The 21980-nt window shown below is 33.1% G+C and overlaps 1 protein-coding gene across 1 annotated transcript in view; it reads right to left on the reverse strand.

Moving 5' to 3' along the window:
• Positions 1-1083: 1083 nt before the first annotated feature.
• Positions 1084-21980, reverse strand: part of LOC134252838 (serine protease FAM111B-like) — a 34948-nt gene continuing 14051 nt past the window's right edge. Inside the window, exons 2-6 of the mRNA XM_062735381.1 lie at positions 16906-17124; positions 16441-16831; positions 14828-14925; positions 3466-3673; positions 1084-1764 (exon numbers count right to left, since the gene is read on the reverse strand). Coding sequence (XP_062591365.1) covers positions 1094-1764; positions 3466-3673; positions 14828-14925; positions 16441-16522 — 1059 coding nt within the window. The 5' untranslated portion in view covers positions 16523-16831; positions 16906-17124 and the 3' untranslated portion in view covers positions 1084-1093. The remainder of the gene's footprint in view (positions 1765-3465; positions 3674-14827; positions 14926-16440; positions 16832-16905; positions 17125-21980) is intronic.

Below are 21980 nucleotides of genomic sequence, written 5' to 3' on the forward strand. Positions count from 1 at the left end.
ATACACAACGAGATTGCCACTTTTCAGAAGTATTAAGAATAAAATCAAAATTTATTAAAGTGCAAGGATGTGTCAATCAAACCCATCCAAAAACTTAAATTTCAAAAACTTTATAACAAGATATTATTCTTGTTTAAAATCTTATTATAGAAATATCTAATATCATGGAACCTACCATCTGCATCACACGGGTCTCTTATGCATAGAATTCCTGATTTAATCCAATTTTCAAAATAAATTAATTTGTTTTTATGTTTAAAAAATGTATTGTTCTATTCATTCATAGTAGTAAAGATAGAAATTCGTCTTTGGATAGCTTTGTAAAATCTTTAACCATTTTACAGGCATTGGATGTACAAATTAATTCTTTGTAAAAGGTGGGAATGTATTTAAGCTCTTTGCTATCATCTACATTTATTAGATTAGTTTTTTAAGTGTAATATACTCCTTACTCCGCTCCTCTAGAGCAGACGCTCTAGCACTGTGCCACGCGGGCGACGTTAAAACAAGGAAATACATAAAAATAAATGAATATGCATTAAACATATAATGAGAGGCATTGATTTCAAATCCTACACTTTTAATTCTATTTTTCAGTGCATTTATATAGGACACATTTTTGATTTGAAGAAAAAACCAATTCAATGCTTCATTAAGAAAAAAAATATCGATACTACTTTATAACAAACTGTACAACAACAAGAATAAAGATGGGTTTCTTTATATTCAAACTATTTGACTTTTAATTTACTCGAATTTCAATCCTATTAAGCAGATCATTAGATAAAACCTGTACTTGTTATAAAACTGGTGTATAGTTCATGCCCGTAGCTGTCACTGTTTCTTGCTGTTTCTGCTGTTTCTTCTGATCATGAATGGAACTATATATATTTTTTTCAGAGTAATTGTGTGAAGAGTACTTGACAAAGGTAATTTAGATCTATTGTGAATAGATAGTATTCACTGAACAAAAGTTTTGTAAAAGGTTTTCATATCACTTCTGTGTGCATGCCCTATCGTTTTGGCATCAGAACATATTTTAAATAAAATTGACCTTCTAAAGGGACAATGAATTTCAGGATATACAACTGTTTTAAATCCATTCTTTGAATATTTCTGATGCCAGTTTTCTAATACTTTCACTTTGTGAGGTACGCATATCTTGATGAATATCTTCCATTGCATATCCATATTCAACCTTCTTGTTGTCTTCTATTGACAAGTTTGAAAACTTGTTCTCGTAAAAACAACTTGGAGCACCGCCCCTTACGATGAGAACCACACTTGGTCGTTGTTGTCTTAATATGACGCCAGGTGAACCGGATGACCCTTGGTTAAACGCTGAATGGAATAAGATTTTCCTTGGTGGATCACGAAGTTCTCTGTAATAGTCTACACCATCAGGAAAATATCCCACACTCCACTGACTTAAGTCTTCAATGTATTTGTCAACATCATTATTTGGTTCAATAATTCCTGGGTAAACTTCGCTGTCTTCCTTCATCTGTACACCACCAGGATGACCTATAAGATGTACCTCTGAAGGAAACTGCTGAATTGTACTGAATGAAGACAAGGCTGGTGGAAACCCGACGTCTGAAAGGTGATGCTTCTTCAGTTCCAGAAGAGCAACATCAAATCCATCGTGTACGTAATGAACAGATCGTTCAAAGTTGAAAGAATTTTTTTCTTCACGGTCTTGAAGGTAAAGCTTCCTCTCAAATTGTATGAAGATTCTGGAGTGGTCCGTCAATTTTCGATGTTCTGTTATGTTAAAATATTTTTCAATCAATCATTCATTTCATATCAAATACAAATGCAAGCAAAGTTGTTAAGAATAATTATAGACAAATTCTCAAATCAGATGTCACATGAGTTTTGTTTGAAAAGTTGATATAATTTGTTTGTAGGAAATCAGGACAAAGCATTGTAAGAAATCAATGGATATTGAAACAATTATGTAAATTGGCAGATACGTTGTAACAGAGTTGAGTAACAAAACAAAAAGCATGCAGATTATACAACTATTAATATCGGAACATTCAAAACATTTATTTTAATGAAAACAAGCTAATTCAGAGAATTTGAGTCCTCCGCTTAGGAAAAAAGTAAACCAGTTTGGGTAGAGGGGGGGGGGGGTCGGATACCCTTGACTGAATTTGTAGAATTATGAAATGTATACATGTATACTGAAGAAAATAAAATATGCAAATATGGATATAAAGGTTTGATTGCTAATTCTTTAGTATGTGTATTGAAGAGTCTTTTTATATGGAATATTTATCACACTGTAATGATGAGTATATGAGTTTGTACAAGCCAGACCTCATACATTTTTCATTTCACATGCTGAATACTATCATTTAGTAAAAAATTTCGAAAAAAATAAATGGCTTAATCGGGATGCGAACCAGGGCCCTCTCACATGTGAAGCGAGAGACATACCACTAGACCAGGCGCCGCTATACACTAGCGTAAATTATATGCAAAGATGAAGTCACATACATGTATATATTCACGTTTGATATTGTCAAAATTTTACACAATGCATGGTGTCTAATATAACCTTCATTAAACAGTTCTATTAGATGTAATAAGAATATAAAGTACAATAAATACAATAACTACCAATAAAACAAGCGAGACGGGAAACTTTGAGAGAGGTGAGAGAGGTCCTAGGGAGTTTTGGTATAAAATTACATTGCAAAAGCTCAAAATCTTCTTAAAATATCGCCCGGTAAAGATAGTGTTTCATACAGACAGAATGTATAAATTCACGACCTTGAACTTTGACCTTTTGACCTCAAAATCAATAGAGGTCTTCCTTGGGCCACAGGAATTAGTTATGTAAAATTTCATTGCAAAAGCTCAAGGGGTTCTCGAGATATCGCGCGGAAACGAAAGTGTTATAACAGACAGAATTTGCGAATTTATGACCTTGACCTTTGACCTTTTGACATCAAAATCAATAGGGGTCTTCTTTAGCCCATAGAAGACGGACGGACGGACGGACAGACGGACGGACGGACAGACCCAAATTAATATCCCCCACTTTTCAAGCGGGGGACAAAAATTAATGTAAATCACAATAATATTATTCAAAACATTTGAACCTCATGACTTTAAAAACGAATGCCATCCTGTTTACCCCCTGTTTTATTCAAAGCTTGCCGTAACGTTCGGTACGGTAGTATATTGACTATGAGGAAAATAATCCAAATTTTTGAAAGGTGTTAAAATGAAATATTGATATTTCTTGAAGTATGTATACCACTACACATTGATACAGAAAATTCCAAAGAAGTTTTAACAAAAAGGCATTGATGATAGAAAAGTAATCTCAAAAATAATGATATCAATTCCTTTTGAAAATAGTTTTTCAACAATATAATCCTACTTTTAAGATGTTACGGAATATCTATGATACAGATACAAACTAGAGAGTTCTGAATATGAACTGTTTACCTGTAATAATGCTCTGTATTACGTGTAAACAAGTCATAATATATCTGTCTCCAACACGGAATCCTGTCCCTGCAGGATGACCATCGATGTAAATCATCCCAACACTTCTGCTGACTTCTGCTTTAAGTTGACTTGTCATCACATCTCTTTGAAACGTTGTCTTGGAAAAGGGATACAGTGGTCCTGTCTTTGATAATTTCGTCTTCGGCTATATGAAATGTAATATTATATAATTAAAAATTGAAATAGAAATTCTATAGAAATCTTTATATGCAAGCAGAATTCCTCTTAAGATTTGTAAAAATCGATAATATGAAATTTAATAAATTTTTGTCTTGGAATAATGATAACTTATTCAGATAAATTGAAATCTATAAAGCGAACAACAATTTATTATTTTCTATCACGAAGTGTAAAAAGAAAATTTAGACAATAACCTCGGAATGAGTTAAAACATTTAAACGATTCCGCTTCTGTGCTGAACTCTTTGTATGTGAATAGAACTGCGGGGCTTTTGGTTCCTCCTTGGAAAAAGAGATAGAAAAAGACATAGAAGCTATGTAAAATATATAAGATTTCTTCCCTATTTTTCATTCATGCTTTTTGGAAAACATATTTTATAAACATTGTTATGTGTCATGGGTTATTAAAACCATCATCTTAATTGTAGATTTAACGGAGAAGTGTGGGGGATGTTGATTACACAGAAAATCATTTTAATACATATTATTAGTAAAACTGATAATAAGTATTCGTGCTGAAATCTTTAAAACATATTTACCATTAACGTCACAAACTATTGTAATATAAATTCATACTTTCTCTCTTTTACCTGTTTCCAGAATCGCAGAGTGCTGGGAACGTTTATTTCGTGTTTTTCATCGAGGGGACAGTGCATACATTGGACTGTTTCATATTCTATTTTTAACAATTCACTCTCGGGTATAAATGACAGATCCTTTTCATTACATATTTTGTTTTGACATTTGAAACCTTTTTGAAAAGTCTTCTTTTCAGCAAAAGTCTTCGTGAGTTCTAACAGTCCAAGTTCAATATCAATTCTGATTCTAAGACAAACTTCAGAGTTTATTGTTAAAGGAGCAATACACCTGACTTGCAGCTGTATGTCATCATTACATATACCAAGAATCACCGTGTGATGTTGATGTTCAAACACTGCTGCTGTGTGATAGAGACATTGACTGCCTTTATCACAAGCAACACGCCATCCGAGGTAGCTCATGCAATAGGCTACAAGCCTATAAAACACGAACGAGGCAAACGAGTTGAATCGAAAACACAAAATCGACGAATAACTCCAATTCTCGTCAAAGATGTCTTTTTTAAAGGGTTTCTTGTTCATGCATGGGACATACCAAGACATTGCAGTTTTCTTCTTACTAATCACGACAAGCATTCGAAGCCTCTCCATATAAGACATAAGCTCAGCTTTCAGTTTAACATACGACGGTTCCTCTTTCCAAAGAGCTTCGAGAAGTGTACCCTTTAGTTCCCCTATCACGTTGAAACATTTCCATTCTTTTACATATATTCTTTTACAATCTTTGGTTACGTGGATTTTATCAGCAATAATTCTGCTGAATGCATTAGAGAACCATTGTATTCCAAGAATAACATGCTCGTTTAGTCCATCTTCGACAAAATATAGAAAAATTTCATGTGCATGATAAAATAGTAAGAAATCTAAAATTTCTTCATTTGTTTTCAATTGATATTTTTCGGGGATTTCAGAATTGACTTTTTTGATTTCCCCAGTGGACAGCAGCGGCTGTTTTAATTTTTTCAAATAATGTTCAAGCAAAGCCCATGAAGAAGGAACTTCGATTTTTGTGTCTACTTTGCGTGATACTATGTCTGCAATTGAACATTTTATGGACTGTAGAGAATTCTTGCATCCTTTGTTCAATTGCAAATTCGTTTCCATTAATAGACTTGTAAAGCCATGATTTGTCCTCTTCTGGTACGGCGAGCCAAAAGCTCTCAAAGAACTTTTCTATATCCTGAATTAAATAAAAAAAACTTTATTTATCAAGCTTATTTAGATATCCAAAACTAAGAAAACAAATATTAAAAAAAAAAAAGAAATTTTACATAAAATTTAACAGAACAGACACTCTCTGAAGATATATATCGTTGCCTTCTGTATTTCGTTTTGTAAAATCAAACAATTAAAATGACAAAACAAGAAGTCTGTGAGCCAATGCTCGCTAGTAATACCCCACTCTGATGTGAATATACACTATCATGTTAATATACACTAGTTCAGTTACGGGAAGATGCACAGATAAATAAGAAGTTGACATCAGATTCATATAAAAATAAATCCAACCATATGATATGCTCAACAAAGTATATGCTAGAATTTCAAGCATCTGCAATGAGTAGTTGCTGAGAAAACTGCACTAAGACTTAGGTTCTGTATGATACAGACAGACGCATGGATAAACAGGAAGTTGACATCAGACGTGTACAAAAATAAATCCCACCTTATGGCATGCATTAGCTATTGAGAACATTGTGTTAAAATATCAAGCATCTGCAATAAGAAGTTGCTGAGAAAACTGCAACAAAAATTTGTTAAGTATGAAACTTACAGATGCACAAATAAACAGGAAGTTGACATTAAAAGTGAGCAACACGAGTTCTAGGGGCCACATCGCTCACCTGAGCAACTAGCTAGGTAAATGCCAAAATCAGTTCAGTATTGAAAAGTTTCATTATATTATAAAAGTGAGTTCCAGGAAAGAGGGGGTGGGGATTCGAACAATCTCAAATCTGCATTTCCTAAATAAGAATGCTATTGAATTGATATGATAAAAATGGCTTTGGTGTTTATTGCTATGATTCATTTTAGTGATGCTATTGGATTGATGATCAATCATGGGTTTGTGAAGAATTTTAAGGATTGTTTTCATGCATTAATATGTAAAACTCTGATACCCCTTTTTGGTCCCAGTATGATTTGAACAAACTTGAATCTATACTACCCAAGAATGTTTCCATATAACTATGACCAATCACAACTTTGCTGTTGTCAAAAAGAAGAAATTTAAAGATTTTTTTCTACGTAATCCTACTTTAACCCCCACCCCCTTGAGCCCCCTATCCTCGAGGGTCGTGATTTGAACAAGAGGCCCAGGGGCCATATTGATCACCAAAGTACTGTGGCTAGGAAAAAGCAAAAAATCAGTTTAATATAAAAAATAAAGTTCAATGAATGAGTGGCCCCAACCTACTCCTCAAGGGAAGAAGGGGAAAGGGGAAAGGGAGAAGGGGTTCAGTTTGAACAAACTTGAATCTACACTATCTGAAATTGCTTCCAAATAGAATTAGAAACCATGGCTTTGCAGTTCTTGAGAATATTTTTCCTATATATTCCTATGTTAAACTTTAATTTGATTATCCATTGTAGCTCCACCCTACAAAGGAGGGGGGGGGGGGGGGTTATCAAACTTCAATCTACGTTATCTGTGGATGCTTTCTTATAAATATTTACAATCACGGCTTTGGTGTTCTTGAGAAGAAGACATTTGAAGATTGTTTCTATATACTATTATTCTGAACTTTCATCGTCCATTGTGACTCCATCCTATCAACAAGGGCCAAGATTTAAACAAACTTGCACTACACTACCTGTGGAATCTTTCACATAAATTTGACCAATTATGGCTTTGATGTTCTTAGGAAGAAGATTTCTAGAGATTTTTTTCCTATAAATTCCTATGTAAAACTTTGATCGTCCATTGTGGGCCCACCCCTTCCCCAGGTGTCATATTTTGAACAAATTTGAGTCTTCACCAACTGCAGATGCTTCCATATAAATATGACCAATCAAGGCTCTGATGTTCTTGAGAAGAAAAGTTTTAATATGTTTCCTATATATTCCTATTTAAAACTTTAATCATCTATTCTGGCCCCTTCCTACCCCAGGGGGTCATGTTTTGAACAAACTTAAATGTACACCTTTGAGGATGCTTCCATATAAATATCACCAATCATGGCTTTGCTGTTCTTGGGAAGACTACTTTAAAATACTATAAACTTAACAAAACTTCTAAGTGTTCACTTAAATAAATGTATAATTTATTTAAAAACTCCTTTATGGAATGGTGTGATATTTTCAAATTATTACAACAAATGAGTTTACTCAACAATTGTTGAAAGAAAATCAAATATCACTGATGAAAGCCAATGTTCCGTGACGAAGCTTAAAAATAATTAATCTGTACTTTGTGGCACGTGTTTTGTGTAATTAGTATCATTCTGTGATAATTATTAAAATCTTAAAACTGGTTTCACTAAAAACACAAAACATTGGCAAATTGACTATTGAGATAGAAGGGAGAGCCGTTGGAATGTTGATATCTGGATCATCATTACGACACATTTTATTCACTTTTATTTTAGTGCTTAATTGTACTTGATAATGCTTTTAAAAATTAACAACAAATATCAAAACCCATTTAAACACATTTTTCTATAGACTGTGTGTCATTTTTCATCACAAATTTATCAGAATTTGAAAGGTTTTGACAAAATTTGACCAAACCGGAAGTGACCTTGAACTTCTTCTGATGCCAGAATTTTGCGTCACACCATGTTAAAAGAGTGTTAAATTATCCTGAAACAATCGTAGAAACATGAAAATAAACAATTTTAATCGTACGAAAATGATAAGAAATCGGTGATCATGACAGTCTAATATCAGCTCAAGCAGTCTGAATTACCCTTTAAGAGATGCTCTTGTGCTAAACACCCTAGGGTATAGACCAAAAAGGCATCTGTGTGATGATACACTGTCAAATTCCCGGATCTGAATCCCATTGAACACATTTGGGATTTTATAAGAAATGTCACCCCCCCCTTTCTATGCAATTTCAACGGTTTGGAAAGATATAGGCAGTAGGTGTTACAGCAGATGGGTCAATATACTACTAAGGGTCATATGGTATTTTAAAAATTGTAATTACATTCTTGTAGTAATTAGAGCGAGAAAAGGATTATCAAAGAAGTTTCCTGTATATTCCATTGTTAAACTTTGATAATCCAATGTGGCTTCACCCTACCCCCGGGAGTCATGATTTGAACAAATTGAAATTTAAATTGTCACTACCAGAGGATGCTTCTACATGAGTTGCATCTATCCTGCCCCAGTGGTTCTTGAGAAGGAGATTCTTAAAGATTTTTCCTCTGTATTCTTATGCTAAACTTTGATACCCAATTCTGGCCCCACCCTACCCCAAAGGGTCATGATTTGAACAAAATTGGATCTACACTACATGAAGATGCTTCCACATAAGTTTAATCTTTAATGGTTCTTGAGAAGATGATTTTTAAAAGACACCATTACTAATACATGATCATCTCCCCTTGGAAGAAGGTGTGGCCCTTCATCTGAACAAACTTGAATCCCTTTCAACCAAGAATACTTTATGGCAAGCTTGGTTGAAAATGGCCCAGTGGTTCTTGAGAAGGAGATGAAAATGTGAAAAGTTTACTTAAGGAATCACTGTCTAGTTTTGAGAGTATGCCAGGGCATCAACAATAGTGGGAAACATGGGATAATTTGCCTAACGGGCGAAGCCCGTTGTGCTGAAAATATCCCATGTTTCCCACTATTGTTGATGTCCCTGGCATACTCTCAAAACTAGACAGTGATTCCTTACATTTTCATTTTGTTGTTGTTTTTGTATGCATCCAATTTAGTAGATTTGAAATACGCAAGGCATTCCATGTTATTTTCCATTGGCCGACCTGTGACGTCAAATTTTACTATAAAAAATAGTCCAATACAAACACGAAACAAACTTAATGATTATTAAATTATACTGCAGTCAAATATCAACATTTATAAAATAAACAAACAAAGAATTTTATATTACGATCAAAGCAATCTTGCTAACTTTAATTATATATGTGACCTAGATTTAGGTTGTCGGAAGAATGAACTCGTGTATAGGCACTAGGTCACTTCTCCGCCGCCATATTGAATGCAATGTCACAGTTGATGAAACGGAGGTTGGTCAGCATGTTCATAAAACAGAATTGTGTGTGTTAAAATAACTGAGGACGTCTAATTACGTAAGAAGTTGGATGGTAATGACTGAGGGACGATGTCTGTATCGGATGATCTATGGGGCAATGCTGATTTCTCCACGTGGTTCACATGGGCTGTTTACCATGTTTACGGAAGTGAAGTTCGCGGTCTCGCAAGGCCTCGGTGACAATGGACAGCGTTGCAATAGTGATTTGCTTTTGATCCGAAGATAATTTATTATTTATTTTGTAAAAAGATATATCATATCTGATTTCTTAGTAAATAATTAAACAAAACATCTTTTTTTTCAATGCATTTATACGCCAATCATATACATGCAAGTTTGACATTTGATCTTTCAGTAGTATTTCAATCTACACAGAAATTTACATGCCGCAGGAATCACGTTGAAATAAACAAGATTCACTTTTGTGTTGTTTATCACAGGGAAAACAATTGGAAATGGAAATATAACAAAGACAACAACGACGACAAACAACGGACAAATTTTGATAAGAATAGCTCACTAGAGGCTTTGGCTCAGGTGAGTTAAAAATGAATTCCACCATATGGCATGCCCCAAAGAAGAATGCGTTAAAATTTCAGAAATATCCGATAAGTAGTTGCTTAAAAACTGCGACGAAAATTTGTTACGGACAGACACATGGATACACAGAAAGACAGTATACCCCTGTCTCTTTCAGAGCGGGGGTATAATAGCAAAATTTTTAATTATCAAAATTAAATTAAGAGTATTATTTTCGCTGTTATTTTTGACAGCATGATGTCAATGATGTCAAAAAGCAAGGAAACAAATTTATTTTGTGGAATAGTTGTATATAGAGTTGAAAAGTTTTTATTTTATTTATTTCGGTTTACGAAAAATACGATTTCAAAATTTCCAAAACTTTTCAAAATTTATAAAAGATTATAAAGAAGATGGTTGAATAAGGCGGGAAGAATGCCTATAGTGCGACAGATAAGAAGTGAAAATTTTAATCTCAATTGATTTCAAATTTTACTTGATATTTCATCTAATATTAAAGTATACTTTATGTAAAATCTCTACAATTTACAAAAGTCTCACAAAGGCTGAAAATATTTGCCTATGAAAATGCTTTCACACACTAAAAAGAATAAAAACGATCATTTCATCATACTTAAACAAAATTTTTCAATATGGGTGGGTCTTCTCTCCATTTTTTTGAAAGATGATCCTAAAAGTGTGCAATAAAATACACATTTTTTGGTTTTCAAAAACATGGAGCGAAAACCCACTATACTTTAAAAGTACAATTTTATGACACAACATTAGCATCTTTCCGAGAAATACTTCAAGTCCATTAAGTTGCGGGTCATATCACAAACATGACTTAAACGCCTAAAATTACCATGTGCGGTGTAGCATAGTGGTTAACGCATTAGGCGCAAAGCAGTATGCTGTTGATACGTCGGATTTTTATTGCTAGGGTTCGAATAATCCACGAATACCATCTAATAATTTTATGAAAGAAATTTTTTACGATATTTTTTCTCTCTCAGAAAAGTTTTTTTCCCTCATAATTTCAAAAATTTCAATAATTAGAAGTTAATTTAAATAATCCATTCACATATTTAATATGATTTCTTAATATCTGACGCTATAGGCATTCTGCCCGTCTTGTTCACCTATCTTCTTTAACAAATCTGATTAACATTACCTCTTGAATATATTGTTGAATAGTAATCCTAACGTTCTCCTTCACTACTGTTAACATTTTAGTGAGGAAGAAAGAAAGAGGCATGATAAAGCATTTACTGGAACCTGCTTTGTATATTTGTTTAAAGGATTTTCATGAAGTTAAGGAATCCAGTAAAGGTATAATAATTAAAATTAATATTGATCGTTGAGAATAATAAATTATTCAACAATGACAGCTAATTATCTAGAATATCCTCCTAAGAAAGTGACCTGCTGATGCACACAAACAAAATGTAGCCTAGATGCGAGTGATTATTCGAAATATTTACAAATCCAATGACAGGTATTTCCACAAAGAACTATTTCCACAAAGAACATATGTTTGAATTATGGAAGCCCTAGCCCGAACAATTCAAAAGTTATGGCCGAGGTTAAAATATTTTAGATGTAGGTTAAACTGCAAGATCAGCAGAAGTTCAAGGTTATTGGTATTGAATGAAAAGACTTGTCACAAGAATTACAAATGTGAAGTACGAAAGCCCTAGCCCTTATTCTTGAAAAGTTATTGCCAAGGTTAATATTTTTTCATAAGTCCGAGAATCTGTAAGGTCAAGGTCAAAAGGTCAAGGTTATTGGTATCTTATAAAAGGACTTGCCACAAAGAATACATTTATGAAGTATGGGAGCCCTAGCCCTAAAGGTTAAAAAGTTATTGCCAAAGTTAATATTTTTTCATAAGTCTGGAAATCTCCAAGGTCAATGTTATGGTATCCAATGAAAGGTCTTTTCACAAAGAATACATATGTGAAGAATGGAAGCTCTACCCCTAACCGTTCAAAAGTTATGGCCAAGGTTTTAAAAAGTTAAAAGTAGGTAAAACTCTAAAGTCAACGTCAAAGGTCTTGATACCAAATGAAAGGTCTTGTCACAGGAATTAAATATGTAAAGTATGAAAGCACTAGCTCAAACCCTCTAAAAGATATGGTCAAGGTTTTTTTAAGCAGGTCAAGGTCAAAGGGTCAAAGCTCTTAGTATCCAATAAAGCGTCATTTTGATTGTCTGTCTCTCTGTCTGTCTGTCTGTTTTTTTGTCCGCAAAAACTTTAACCTTGCCCATAACGTTTGATTTAGTGGAGCTATGACTTTCATATTTCACACGAGTATTTTTTGTGACAAGACCTTTATTTGGGTACAACCAAATTTGGTCTTTTGACCTCGACCTTGGAGTTTAACCCACTTTTACACAAAAATTCCAAACTTTTACTTTGGCCATATCTTTTGAACAGATACCAGGAAATTTATACTTTACATATGTATTTTTTTTTGTTAAAAACCCTTTCATTGGATACCAAAGATCTTGAACTTTTGACCTTGACTTTGGAGATTTTCTATACCAATGAAGAAACTTCAACCTTGGCCATAACTTTTGAAAGGTAAGGACTAGGGCATTCATACTTCACATATGTAGTTCTTGTGAAAAGACGCTTCATTGGGTATCAAGAACTTTGACCCTTTGACCTTGATCTTTGAGTTTGACCTACTTTTGAAATACAACCTTGACCATAATTTTTGAAGTGTTGGGACAAGGGCTGTCATACTTCACATATTTAATTTTTTGTGACAAGTCCTTTTATTTGATATAGAAAATTTTGACCCTTTGACATTTTCCTTGGAGTTTGACCCATTTTTACAAAAAAAATTTAAACTGTTAATTTGGGCCTAATTTTTAAACGGTGGATACTAGAAATTTCATATTTCAAATATCAATTCTTTGTGGCAAGATCTTTTATATGAAAGCAGCAATTTTGACCTTTTGACCTTGGAGATTTCCGTACTTACGAAAAAACTTTAACCTTGGTCATAACTTTTGATCGGAATGACTAAAGCTTCCAATCTTCACATAAATGTATGTAATCCTTGTGAGAAACTCTTCATTAGATATCAACAAGTTTGACTCTTTGACCTTGACCTTGAGTGAAAATACCCTTCATTTGATATCAAGAATTTTGACCCTTTGGCCTTGACCTTGGAGTTTGACTTACTTTTAAAAAGCAAACCTTGACCATAACTTTAAAGGGATATGACTAGTGCTTTCATACTTTACACATTTTTATTTTTGTGACAAGACCTTTCATTTAATAGCAAGACTTTTAACCCTTTGACCTTGAACCTCAAAGTTTGACCTACTTTCAATTTTTTTAACTTGGCCATAACTTCTGAATGGTAAGGGCCAGGGCTTCTATACTTTACATATGTATTCTATGTGACAAGACCTTTCATTTGATACCAATAACCTTTACCTTTTGACCTTGACCTTGGAGATTTCCGTACTTATGAAAAAACTTTAACGTTGGTCATCACTTTTCAAACCTAAGGGCTAGTGATCTCGTACTTCACTTATGTAATCCTTGTGAGAAGACCCTTCGTTGGATATCATGATTTTTTACCCTTTGACCTTGACCTTGGAATTTGACCTACTTTTAAAAAGCAAACCTTGACCATTACTTTTAAAGGGCTAGGGCTAGTGCTTTCATACTTGACATATTTAATTCTTGAGACAAGACCTTTCATTTGATAGCAAGACCTTTGACCTTGAATTTGAAGTGTGATCTTTTTTGAAAAAATGTTAAACCTTGGCCACAACACGAACGGTAAGGGCTTCCATACTTCACATATGTATTTTTTATGGCAAGACCCTTCATTAGATACCGATGACCTTGAAGATTTCCGTACTTATCAAAAAACTTTAACTTTCATATTTCAGTATTTCCAGTGAGAATACCCTAATTTTGGTACCAATATATTAAATTTGCGTTCAAGAAAATTTTAATCTTTGCTATGTTGCCATACGGGGGCATGACTGTTTCACAAACACATCTTGTTTCTAACAAATAATTCATCCTGAATAAAATCAAATGCTCAAGACGACTATAAATTATCATGGAATTAATTACGTTGACCTGTGTTGCATAAATGTGCACTGCATGATGCTAAGGGATCATGTATATACCCGGTAAGACACCATAAAATTTTACATTGGTGTAGCAACAGCACTTATTTTTTAAAAGAATCGAAAAAGACAAAAGACAGGGTGATTTCTGTTATGTTATAATGATTACAAACAGAGAAGAGTAAACGCACGCTTCCCGATCTTTTCAAATGCGAAAACAATCCGGCTGATGTGACGTTAATTTGACGTAGCGATGCTGCTCCAGTTTTATAGACATATGCATGTTTAATATTTCACCAGAACTTATCTAATTATCCTGTGGATAAGAAATTTAGCATAATTGTTTTATTTGTTCTTAATAACATGTTTACGAATTTTCATGAATCTATCTCTGCCCTTTATGGAGTTAAAGTAAATGTCCTAACAACCCTCGTAGATTCCTAAATATACACGATCAGTAACATTTTGCGTAAGTTCTTTAGAAGCATCATTCGCAAAATAAAATTACTTGCTTTCATTTTTTTGGGTACTGAAAAGCATATAAATTCTCTTGAACAACCATCCACTTGTGAATTATATTTTACTCGCGATTTGCCCTCAAAGAGCAATTTCGCTTAATTTCTAAAGTTATATTGGCAAATAATAATAAAGAGACACAATATTTGATTACTTACATCCTTAGTTTTACCCTCTGCGTGTGTAGCTACAAGAAGTACAGTTGCATCAGAACCACCGAACGATTTGATGGAGTTGACCCATAATCGAAGATAGTCTATTAAAAAAAATATAAGGGAACTAAATATTAATACGCCCTCAAAGCATATTCTAACCAATAAGGCGAGTATCATGAACAAGGATTGGTCTCCAAAATTCAATATTACAATTCTTTGACCAGTGCGTACAACACAGACCCATTGAAATTCAAACAGTAAGCATCTCTTGTTGACCAGTCGCACCTGCTATGACCCGTTCTCTGAGTAGATCAGGTAGACGGAATATTTTGTAGCCATATTTAGTGTAAGAACAGAGAGCTACAGTGCCACCCATTGAAGAAAAACAGTACATTTATTGTGCACACAATTTTGCGCTTGGATTAATTCTCCAAAATTCTAATCTCAATCTCAAAAAGCTAGATCATACTATAAAAAAAAATTTCTTTCATTTCAGTTCATTTTATAGAAATTTCAAATTTCTGGACGGGTTTGATTGCCACATGTTTTTAATCTAGAAGAGGACGTTACGGTCATCTATTATTTGGTTGCCCTCTCCTGACCGACTGGCTAAAAATGATACAAATCTTTTTCTGACCTCCAGGAAACGATAATTATTTATGCATTTCATCAAATAAATTTTGAATATTCGGTAATGATTTGAAGGTTTACTGAGAAAAAAACATTACATATCGATCCTAATTCGGGCAAGGGCAATCATAATAAAAAGACTTATTGACAAACGTGCTGACTTTAACTTTCCCATTGTCATCTTCCCGATGCTGACGTCCAAGGCGATTATGATTTTTTATGTCTCCCAAACATTCATGCAATAAACTGTTTATTATTCCGAATCAATTACAAAGCAGGAAATCTAAAAAAGATCCAATGGAGAAAGTAAGCATTTTATAAGAACATTATGAAACAGTTGTTAATGATACTACTAGCCGCACTACATTAAAATAATAATTCGTGAAAAGTCCGTGTGATTTATACACTGGTCGCATTCAAACTCCGCCCAAGAAAGTATGCCTCTTAATATCTACAGTTAATAAACTATATAAACAAACACCATTAAGTCATCTCCTTGTGACGTAACATTCGTGAAACACGAGGTTTGAAGTAGAACAAAAACCGTTGTTACTTAAATATGGAATTTATATCCCCCAGCTAATTCGATACGCAAGGGTATATTCTTTGTACGAACACTTTTCACAACGAGGCAAAAAACAAGAATATGAACAGTCTCGCTTGAAGTTGTCATTTCGCAAGTTTTATAGTCGATACAATAACCTTACCAACCATTTCAATGTAACATCAACGTTACACTGACGCTTGTCATACTAATTGAAAGGCCATTATTTACACCCTGAAGTTTTTAAGGATTTTTCCTTTACCCAATCATGACAAGGAGCACAAGGCAAGTGTGACTGTTCTACAAGGGATGCTTACTCTTCCCGTTTGGGGGTACTTATTTTCTCTTCTCTCGTTTTGTATCGAACAAATTACATTGAAATTAAATATATACATTTAAAAAAAAAAGAAAAAAACATTCGATGAGATTGTAAAAAACAAACCTTTGTAAGTCCACGTAGAAAAGACAGAACCCTTTCGCTCGTCTTTTTCACTGCTTACGACATCCTCAAATTCTTTAGTCATATCCAACACTAGAGTATAAAAAGCCTATGACCTCATGTAAATTTGATGGCATGCATAATAAGCAAATTGTCCAGCAAAATCTAGCATGCTGACACTTGTCTCGTTTTCCCTTTCATCCAATACGTCTTTAAGATCTATTGCTAATGGTTTAGTATTTGCTCGACACTCTTGAACATTGACAGCATCCTCCTCAATATCCATTAAATGGAAATCTGCATCTTGATTTAGACTAAATATTTCTTCTTTCTTCTTGAAAGCGGCGGACTTTGGAACACATCAATTGTTTGCTTTGAGTGTGTTCTTTTTTAGCTAAAATGATTTGCAATCAATAAAACATAATGTATTTGAAGATATAAACTCCATCGGTATAAATAAATCATTACCTCTTAGGGTTCCATCTTTTAATGTAAATACATATTCGTAGATTTGAAGTCCTCTTGTTGACGTTATTTCGTCTATTTCCTGAGGAGTTCTTCCCATTAGTCTGTAAAGGAGTGTTGTTTTACCAGCACCAGCACATCCAACAACAATCCCTCGTGCATGACGAACTGTTATTTTTCCAGAGATCATGTATTGCAAAATCCATTGTTTTGCTAGGATATCTGTTTTCAACAAAAATTGCATGTCTTGTGAAACTTAATTTTGATATTTAAATGAAAATTTTCATTGAATAAAATGACATGTAATATTTTGCTTCAATATGCAGTGGCCTTCAACTCGACATTTAGATATCCATTCTTATGTCGATACAATATATCCTGCTGAGATTGAGATAAAAGAGACCACATCGTCTCACACATCTGTTTCATATTTGGATATTTTACTTGAAAAAGATATTAAAATGGTACAACCAATCTACAGGATGTCCCAGAATATATGATACCATTTCATGAATTAATAAAATACAATAATGAATACTGAATTACAACAAATGCACTATAAACATTGCATCATCGTCGGAAACCCACGGGTGATCTCGTCTTTACTTATCACCCGTGGGCAAACTCGCTGGAATATCGCCGTAAAATATGCTAATTTGTTATTTTTAGACAACCAATCAGAAAGTTGGAACTCTTCAATTTTGAAAAATACGTTTATTACTTTGCTGTTTATGGTAAATATTTGACGCTCGTTAAAACGTGCTAAGTTTGATTTAAAACAATGAAAGTCAATTCGTACAGGTTACTGACATTAATATCTGTCACCTATTATGAAGGAGTACCTCTTTCTAACTGCAAAATGCACCGGTGAGTGGATTTATCAGCTGCGTTAACTACCGATACTACGGAATGAGTTTTTCATGTTTTTGGCAATGCCGAACATGCATACGTAACGTGAACTGTGATTCGTTGTTTCGCATCGCGACTCTGTGATGCGGCCAATCAAATGACCTATGCATATTTAATTACATACGACGATTTTTCGGCGTGTTTGCCTACGGGTGATAAGTAAAGACGAGAGCTCCCGTGGGTTTCCGACGATGACATCGCATATACTGTCCAATTTTATTCATAAAATTTTATGGACAATAAAAGGAACACGAAAGAATGAGTTTTTAACAAATGTCCTCTAATTGACATCCAATCTGGGTAATGATCAAGTCTAGACCTTGCACAAAATTCCATAACCCAAGACAACAATGCGTTTTTCTTTATCTAGATTTTCATTGGATATTTACCTTTTTAGATAAATTAAAGATTTAGATTTAGGTTTAGTAACAATATCTTAAGACTGGATTTGATGATTACAGTTTAGAAATGAGGGTACCCAGCTTATTTGATAAATCAATTTTGCTTCAGATGCGATTTTTAGCAATTTTTTGACGTAATTATGTGGCTACATTGCTCCAACTATGTGAACATTTTTAACTGAAATCTTTTGATGCCAAAAATTGTATTTACTCAAATATTTAATAAGAAAGATTTCAACATAATTGGTCAAGACCTGCGTTTCTGACAATAAATTAAAATGGTATCATATATAATGGGACACCCTGTACGAGTATATGAGTATATGATAAACTTGACGACTTTAAGTTTTCTATCGTCAACTTCCCTTACTTATGCAGCTTATATACCTTTAACGCCTGCATACAGAGTTTATTAGCAAATTAGCCGATATTCATTTTAGTTAAATCATTAATGACAGTTTTTAATATCATCTTGTTAGCCCTATATGGTAGTTTTGATGAAAAAGAAAAAAAAACATCCAATTTTTGAAATGTAAGAATGGGTTGCACGATTGGTAACAGTAATTTTTTTTACGCTTGATCTCCAGGGAAAAGGTAATGACTTTGACCTACCGGTAACCTTTTCTCTAATATAAAATGGTCAAAATTAATCTCACTTATACCATCACTTAGTGATATTTACTTCTTCATTCTTTGAAATTTTCATTAATTTTTTAGTACAAGATACATGAGAAGAATCCTACCTTAAGTATTATGTAACTTAATTGATTTTATAAAATTAAGAATTTATACATATGTATACTAAGACTTTCAGTCTTGATCGAACCCGTCTTTTGAATTCCCACGTTCGTTTTACCTGTCCTTAAAATTATCTTAGATCAAAATAAAACAGACAACTTTATTTAGTTGATGTCTATATTGTTTAATTTTTTCACCTAAACAAAGATTGATGTTAAGATGTGGGATTTCAAGAATATATAATTCATGTACTATTATATAAGTAACTTCCTTCTAAAAACCTGCATCTTTTAAAAACACCTTAACACTTTCACCACAACGATAACTTCGTGGGATTTTCATCTTAATCATGAAAAAAAAATTGTATGAGTTTCTCAAAGAGATGCTACCTGTTATTTTTTGTTGTCATGGTCATTAGAAATATAAAGAAAAATTCACGAAGAAATTATTTCAATTACTTAGGAAAATCCTACCTGAATCTACCGGCCCTCTTCTTTCTATCCGATAAGGAAAAAAACAAGAGATATTTATCATTTTAACTAAACTATTGGTAAAAAGGGATGCTTTTTGTTCTTTATTATTGTCATGATTTTTGGAAATATAATCTAAAAATTCGTGAAGAATTTATTTTAATTACTGAGGAAATTATAATCCTACCTGCACGTGAGTTCCATATGCCTCCTATTCGATGAGAGAGAAAAACAAAACGTATATTGATCAATTTTAATTTAAACCAAAAAAATTAAATTGTATGATTTTTTTCAAAAAGATGCGATTTGTTCTTTATTTTGGTCATAAGTTTTGGAAAGATGAACAAAAATTCCTGAAGAATTAATATCAGTTACCAGAGAAAATAATAATCTTAACTTTACGTCGATGTGTTGTACAAGCATTGCGATAAGAAAAAATACAAAACAGATATTTATCAATTTTGGTTGAAACTAAGACAATAATATATGAATATCTGTTTTCATAAAATGCTGCATATTTAAATCGTCTAAATGAAACATTTCTTAAACAAGGTAAGTAATGACAAGCAAGTTGATGATGTGATATATGAAGGTAACAGACAGTATTCAAGCTCAAAAGTCCATTTTTCAATATAAATTTTGAAGCAGAGCAAACACAAGCCTCTAAAACACCAGAGGTGGGATCATGGTCGTGACAAGGTGAACATCTGTGCTCACAGGTGAAACCCGTTGTGTGCTTCCTGTCGTGATTGACGATTCATTGTGTAATGAAACATATGGAAATAACGAAGAGTATTTTAGATCAAAAGTCCATGAAACAATACAAAATAGGACTAGAGAAAATATTGACTTCCAAAATATTGGATATGGTGTCAGGTCTAATTGTTAGTTAACAATTAGTATTAAAAATGTCAGTCAACATTTGACATTTTGATATAAATTTAATCATTATTGTTAGATTGTATGTTGTTTAAAGTCCTGTTTAAGTATTTTTTACGAATGGCGAGACATCGCAAGAAAACATTGAAGACTTTCAAATTCATTCGGAGCTCAGGGGCATTGAACAATGAGTATTTCTATAAAATTTAGGATATACTTAGGGAATTAATGAATTAAATATATAACATAATTGATTTTATAAAATTAAGAGTATACAAAGACTTTTAATGAACCCCAGCCCTGATCTAAAAATGTGCATCTTTCAAAAACAGCTTAACACTTTCATCACGATAATAACGTCGTTGGAATTTCATCTTTTCATCTTATTCATGAAAAAAAATTGAATAAGTGTCTCAAAGAGATGCTTCTTGTTCGGTATTGCTGTCAAGATTATTGGAAATATAAACAAAAAATTCATAAAGAATTTATTACAATTACTGAGAAAAAAAAATTAACCCACCTAAAATTAGTGGCGGTATAAGTACAGGTCTTCCTGTCCGATAAGAAAAACAAGAGAGATATTATCAATTTTATTTCAAACTTAAATATTTGTTTAATTTTATCAAATAGATACTTCTTGTTCGGTTTTGTTCTCATGATTATTGGAAATATAAACAAAAAATTCGTAAAGAACTTATCTCAATTATTGAGGAAAAAATAATCATACCTCTGTACGGAAACCTTCTTTTTACTATCCAATAAATAAAAAAACAGATAATTATCAATTTTAATTCAAAGTAAAGTGTTTGTATAATTTTCGCAAAGACTGCTTCTTGTTCGTGTTTGTTGTAATGATTATTAGAAATATAAACAAAAATTTTATGAACAATATACTTCAATTACTGAGTACAATAAGAATGAAAAAAGGCCAGTCAGCATTTCACATTTTAATACAAGAAAATCGTAATTGTTAGATTGTATGTTGTTTTACGTCCCGTTTAAGAGTTTTTCACTCATGGAGAACAGTTTTTAATATCAAAGTCCATAAAACAATACAAAAAAGAAGCAAAGCAAAGATGGACCTCCGAAACATATCAGAAGTGGGATCAGGTGCCAGTGAGCAGTGAGCATCCCCTGCTGATCGGTCACTCCCGCGATGTGCTCCTTGTCATTATCTTGAAATAACGGAAACATCCGTCGTCAATTCAATGTATAAATAATGCACTAAAAATTAGTATGAAAAACTTAAGTCAGCATTTGACTCAATGAAAAATTGTATTTGCTGACAAGGTCATTTTATCGACTATTGAACTTACGAAATGATGATTTTAAACGAGACTCCTGTATTCTTGTTTCATCAACTTGCTTATCAATAATTTACCTCGTTTAAGAAATTGTTCAAGCGTAGAGCATGCTCTTGCGTATCGAATCAACTAAGATATATAAACTCCGTATGCAGGTGATGAAGGTATTTCGCTGCATAAATAATGGAAGATGACGATAGAAAAGTTAAAGTCATCACGTTTATCATATAGCGTGGTTGTTAGATTACCATTTACGTCTTTTTCGAGTAATATATCCAAATATGAAACAGATGTGTCAGACTCTGTGATATCTTTTATCTCAAGCTTTCCAATGAAAATTTCCATTATTAATTTATTTCTTACTTTTCACGCATAAG

This window comes from Saccostrea cucullata, unplaced genomic scaffold (assembly GCF_032062105.1).
Source record: "Saccostrea cucullata isolate Sc308-1 unplaced genomic scaffold, CSIRO_AGI_Scuc_v1 ctg2167, whole genome shotgun sequence".
NCBI lineage: Eukaryota > Metazoa > Mollusca > Bivalvia > Ostreida > Ostreidae > Saccostrea > Saccostrea cuccullata.